The 6228-nt window shown below is 36.4% G+C and overlaps 1 protein-coding gene across 2 annotated transcripts; it reads right to left on the reverse strand.

Annotated features, from left to right (window-relative positions):
- Positions 1-247: 247 nt before the first annotated feature.
- LOC107945663 (G-box-binding factor 1) lies at positions 248-4329 on the reverse strand. Of its 2 annotated transcripts, none has more exons than XM_016879752.2 (12): positions 3909-4329; positions 2847-2982; positions 2723-2767; positions 2530-2616; positions 2347-2436; positions 2096-2235; positions 1934-1988; positions 1737-1785; positions 1277-1476; positions 995-1072; positions 764-889; positions 248-583 (listed from the first exon to the last, which is right to left on the reverse strand). In XM_016879752.2, the coding sequence occupies exons 2-12, from the start codon at positions 2904-2906 to the stop codon at positions 482-484; spliced, it is 1032 nt and encodes a 343-aa protein (XP_016735241.1). In that variant the 5' UTR covers positions 2907-2982; positions 3909-4329; the 3' UTR covers positions 248-481. The 2 variants fall into 2 exon arrangements, 1 of the variants encoding a protein (XP_016735241.1); XR_005922385.1 differs by having other exon boundaries at positions 486-583; positions 764-921.
- Positions 4330-6228: the final 1899 nt, after the last annotated feature.

Raw genomic sequence — 6228 nt, forward strand, 5'->3', positions numbered from 1 at the left:
TACAAACAAGAAAATTAGAAAAAAGACAAAATATGAGCCGACATCAAGTAGTTAAAGCAGGCAAGTTCAATATGTTTGCCCAACCTTAAAATCATGCCTTTATGCAGACTCGGTCATTAACAATAAACTGATCAAATCACCAAACTGTAGTGATGAAGTTAAATCTTATATAAAAAAAATTTATTTTTGCCCAAATTCAAATCCAAATAATATGGATCTTAAATAAGAACACTACACTATATCAAAATGTGGTAAAAAATTCTCAAATTATTCTCAATAGACTACAACACAACAACTTGAACTCTGGTTAAAACTCTTTCCTTTTTTCTTGTAAAATAAAATTACAGTTATAAAGGGTTAAAAGGGTATAAATTAGTAATAAAAACAAATGACTTATCGAGTCAAGAAATGGTAAAAAGAACAATCATGGATGCCAAGAAATCACTGAACTGCCCTTCAAGTTATCTCCGTAGGGTTCTTATTAACCATTCCCCTCATCACCTCCTGCTTCACCAACTGGAGAAGGGTTGCCTTGCTCCAGGTTACTTATCGCTTCTGGTCCGCATATCCGCATCAACTCATCCTGTTACCGGAAGCAGCAAACCATAGTTGTTGATTACACATTCAAATGTAAATGGAAGAATTGTTTGCAATAAATTTGATATAAATAAATGATGCTCAATCATCAGCAAGGTAAAGAGGGATGAGCGTTAATAGAAAGAGATCCTAGGTGAAGGGTGGCGTGGAGGCAGCTGTTCTATACCTTGATAGAACTATTTTCAGATGTAAGCTTCTCGCATTCATCTGACAGCTTCTTTAACTCATCTCTAAGGGTGTGGTTTTCATTTGCCAAGCTCTCCACCTTGGCTTGAAGCTCTTCACACTCGGCCTAGTGTAAAACCAGAAACACAAAAATAGAAGCTACAGATCTTAAGCTTGAACCAAACGGAAATAAGATCAAGAATCATTAGTTGAAGAATATAAACCATTTTACCTGCTTGCGTAACCTTGACCTCCGAGCAGATTCCCTGTTAGACTGCTTCCTCTTCTGTCTTTTCAACTCACGTTCATCCTGCAAGAACCCACATCACCAATTTAGATAAAAACTGAATTTACGTATCTTGAAAACCAAACCATCTACTCACATCCGAATGCTCTAACTTAATGAAAAAGGCATGTTTTAACAACTGGCAAAGAATATTGGCTAGAAATTGAGTGAATACTAAGGAATGAACTTGTGAAATTAGAAACGAAAATCACCAAGAAAAGCGCATACTTGAATCCACTGATCAGGCATCACAGCACCAGCAGGAACAGTGGCTACAGGGCCAGATGCGTTAGGTCTGGTTTTTGGAGCTCCTGTGGCAGCAGGGGAAGCACTCCATAGGTCCATTCCTATATTCAAAGTAGTTGCAGGCATAGAGACTATGGGTTCTGCGGGAACTAAAGCCCCAGCAGCTTTACCCTGTGCATTGGCTGGTAATAAAAGGTGATTGTAGTTAGGAAACTATCACAGTATATAAAATCAAGACCCCCAAGTCTATTACCAGAACTCACTAAGCTCCTTCCTTTTTTTTTTCGTACACTTGGACTTGGTCCCTCGGTACAATTTCCCCACTCTGGGTTTTATAACATTTCCAGGGAGTAAGTTTGTTTACTTTCAAAATAATCTGAAGCTCGTTTTGCTATTTATCCTAAAATAAAATCAAGAAATTAGATATGGAAACTTAAAGTACCATCTGCAAGCATCTGCTCAAAGCTTCCCTTTTTGCCAGCATTGACTTCCTAAAGAAAAAAGGGTACATATTCATTAGAAAGGACAATTTTGAGCATAAACGTGATAGCAAGTAAAGCATGTTGATGAAGGAATCTGAAAACCCAAAGCAGTCAGTGTCGTTGATGATAATTAAATAAGGAACAATTATGCACATACTTGTTGATTACTCTCATCACTTCTGTCTGATGTACCCTCGCTGCCACTTTCACCACTGTTACAAAAGTTGAATAACTTTTTTCAGCTAAAACCCAATGTCAAGAATGAATGTGAACATTGTGTCGAGGAAAAAAATACTGAAACATCAAAAGGATCATGCACCTTTGAGAGCCGCCATCGTTTCCCGAGCCTGAAGTGGCCTTTGCACTCTCTCCAACTTTGCTTCCCGAAGATCCCTTGGGCTTTTTGGTCACACCCCGATCCTTTCCATCAGCACCATTATTCCGTGCAGAACTTGGCATCTATAGACAATTTGGAAAGAGGAAAGGGCATTTACTTTATGGAGTAACTGAGAGTCTAAATGAAATACAAACAGAAAAAGGAAGCAATTAAGGAAAGAAAAAACTAATTACTGGGGCCATATTAGGATGCGCATACACTCCCCTTGGAGGATATACAGCTGGGTACGGAACCGGGGTACCATATGGAGGCATTAGAGGATGCTGAAAGATTATCAACAAAAATGAAAAAAGTAAAAAACATAACTCTCATCAAATAAAGAACCAAAATATTGCGAAATCATGTTTTCATATCACCTGGCCTCCCCATATGTATGGATGCGGGGTTGGTGAAGCAACGTTTGAGGCAAATAATGGAGGAGTAGCTGCAGCACCATAATAAGCCTAAACAACAAGCAGAGTTGTAAGCTCAAATGGTTACTTACATAAATGAGATTAACAATTAGAAAGTATATAAAACACCATGATTCAAGGGCATTAGTACACTAACCTGCATTTGGGTCGACCAATCAGGATATGACACTGTTGGCATTTCCTGTAAGTACAAAGTAAATATGTCAGCAAAAGTAACCCACACGTTAGCGATGAGAAGGCAAGAATGATACGTAAATAACCTGGGATGAGGCAGTAGGTTTGGAAGGCTTGGCTGGTGTGCTCTCCTCTTCCGTTCCCATATCACTTATGTAAACGTCTTAATTTCAACAAATCAAGAATCAAATCTGTATGTCCTCGACCGCTTTTAGAAAGCACCTGCGAACCCGATGTGAAAACCATGCATCAGAAATCAAAACCGAGCCTTGACAAAGTTTTTACGTTAATGGCCAAAACATGATGCATAGAACATAAATACAAATAGAGTTCGGCATTGGCATTATAAAGTTAAACCATTTCAAACAAGAACGATAGTACAACCAAACCGAGCTAACCAGTGTATGGTTCAGCACAAGACCTAACCTTTCCAAAGTAAAACCACATGGGTTCTTTCGATCCTCCATAAAACTAACTTAAAGAAAACAAAACATCTATTCTTGTCCTAACAAGTTAAGGAGACAAAGAAAACCATATTTGTAACTGATTTTGTGATATCGGAAACAAAGTAGAGTATCACAAAACAATTCTTCCATAACCGACAACCTTGAAATAATAATAATAATAATAATAATAATAAAACAAAGCAATTCTTCAATTCCCATAATTACCTTTCACAAACAGTACAAGTTTCAACAATTCATATATTAGCCAAACATTTAGAAGGTGAGAAGAAACAGCAGAAATTGGCAGTATCCGGTTTAAAGTTTGTAAACATTTACCCCTCGTACTTTCCAAAACAAAACGCATTAATTAATTCATTATTAGCACAAAGAATACGAGCTAATCTTAATATTCAGGCCTTAACGCGCAGGGATTGTGAGCAGTCACAAAACATAAGCAAAGCTAAAATGAGAAAGAACAAAAAAAACAACTGGACATTGAAGTTCAGAGAAGAAAAAGAAATTAGCAAAAGTCCAACTGCATAAAAAAAACTAAAGCATGAGATAAAAGATCTTGAAACTACAAATAACTCAAATTTAATGAAGAAACGCACACACACAAAGGGAAAAAATTAGCTTCTAAATGCTCTGAAATTACAAACAAAAACAAAATTAAGAAGAAAAAAGAAAGAAAGAAAGGAAGACCTGTTTAAAGGCGTTGAAGAGGAAAGTGAAGTGGAAGGGAATTTATATAAAGAATGCTCTTCTTCTTTTTTTCCCTTCTAGTATTTGCTTGATCAAAGGGTTGAAAATTGAGGATTAAAAAAGAAGAAAAGAAGTGAAAAATACGAGAAGAAATTATAGTTTCTATAATTGGCGTTTGAAACAGTTAGGGAGGGTGAGAAACAAAGTTGGGTAGTTGGTAGTATTAAAAGAAGTGATCCAGTGTGATGGTGTGCGTGGTAGCTGTAATGGGAAGAGTGAGTCGATGAGGAGGAAAGGAAATGGGGAAGAAAGAGAAGGGAAAGGTGTTAGGGTTTCGCGGGGGACACGTGCTAAGAAAGAGGAAGACAGCTGGGATGGTTTAAGTGGGTCAGGCTTATGACAAACCATTCAAATGGATAATTCATCAATTTCTACTGTGGAGTCAAAGAGTTCAAATATCCCAAGAGGAATTGCTAAATTTCCTGTCGAAACTATGTCGTTTTTTTTCTTTCTTTTCTTTTGGTTGGGGGTGATTTTGGCTATCGTTTCTCTTTTGTTACTATTTACGGCTACCATCCATTTCGGGCTTTGGGCTTGCGTGGCTTCCACGTCATTCAAATATTATCCGTAAATGAGATTAGTGTGATAATTTTGGACAGATGAAAAATAATAACATTTATGACAAATAAAGGATGTCGAAGAATAGGCCTAAGAATTGTCAATCTATAGAAAAACCGAGGTGGAAGTTTTAGGGTGATGTTTTAGTACAAGATAACTAATGATGGATCTTGTGTCCCTTTGTTAATAAATGAGGGATATTTATAGAAGAAAGAGGATTAGGAGTGAATCTCTTATAAAAGGTTTGTTTTCTAACTTTGAACTTAGGTTAAGCTATGGTTTAGATATATTTCAATGTGACTATTTTCGAGTTTGGTATGTTTGGGATGTCAAAAAAATTAATGAGAATGGATTTAATAATTCTTATATTGTCAATGTCATTTGTTCCATCAATAATAGTCGTTCACCTTTCTCACCAGCTTCAAATTTGAGTATTCTTTACTAAGGGTAAAAGATTAATTTTTTGAGATGTCACAAAGCTTTGCATAGAATTCAGATAAGGTCTCATTGTCCTGCATTCTTAGAGTCTTAAATTTTGCAGTCAACATCTGAAGTTTGGACTACTTCATAGAACTGGTCCCTTCATGAGCAATTTTGAAAATAGTCCAAGCTCTTCTAGTAGTTAAGTATTTAGAGATTTGTCTAAATTCTTGACGATCAATTCCATAGAAATTTGCATTGAGGCCCTTGGAGTTCGCATTAGTCATTTTTTATTTATCATTGGTCCAAGTTACTTCATATTTGGAAGTCTTCACACCAGTTAAATCACTGGATGGTGGTTTCCAACCAGTCAAAATTAAGCATCGAGCTTCCTTATTACTTGACAAAAGCCATCATTCTTACCTTCCAAGAGTCATAGTTTGTTCTGTCTAGCATGGTGGGTCTTAAGATTAATGATCCTTTCATCTCAATTACAAATAAATGACTTGATATTCACTTAATACTTCAAGTGTTTAACTTTGATATCAATTGTGAATTCATTGAATTTGGCTTTTAGGTTTCGTTCAGTTGCAACTTGATGAACTGTCTAATAGTTATAAAATAAGATATGGATACAAAAGTTCGGTTACATATTTCAAAAACTTCCTATGCCTAAGGGCCCTTGCCCAAAGAGTAATCAACTATAAATCAACAAGTGCAAGATGTGATTTAAGTTCAAGTTACTCACAAAGTTGCAACCTCATCCTATACGCCAACCTAGATCACTTTCTCGGTAAGCCCTTCCCCCTGAAAGATTAATTGTAAATTGATGAGAAAAATAGTTTACTTACACAAATACTGTAACTCCCTAAACCCGAGTCGATCACCGGTTTCGAGTTACAAGGTGTCATATTCGTTGTCAGAGGAACTAAAATCAAATTTAAATGCAATTCACATCATTAGACAAACAAATACGAGTAATATAAGCAAGTGATACGATAAATAATCATTCTCAAGACTTATATGAGCTTACAAAAGCTCTAATACTAAACCGAGATCAAATTAGGTTTTGGCCTCGTCGCGTCGTGATATACTATTTTGGCCTCGTCGAGACGACAAAGTCTCTCATCGCATCGTGACATTATAGGTCATTTCTCATCGCGACGAAATACGTTTGACGTCGCGACGTCACATACTATTTTTGCAATTCCTATTTGAACTTCATCCTGAAATTTTCCAACCAAGTTTCTAAAAACATTCAAACATTAACCATCCAATAAAT

This window comes from Gossypium hirsutum, chromosome D12 (assembly GCF_007990345.1).
Source record: "Gossypium hirsutum isolate 1008001.06 chromosome D12, Gossypium_hirsutum_v2.1, whole genome shotgun sequence".
Classification (NCBI taxonomy): Eukaryota; Viridiplantae; Streptophyta; class Magnoliopsida; order Malvales; family Malvaceae; genus Gossypium; species Gossypium hirsutum.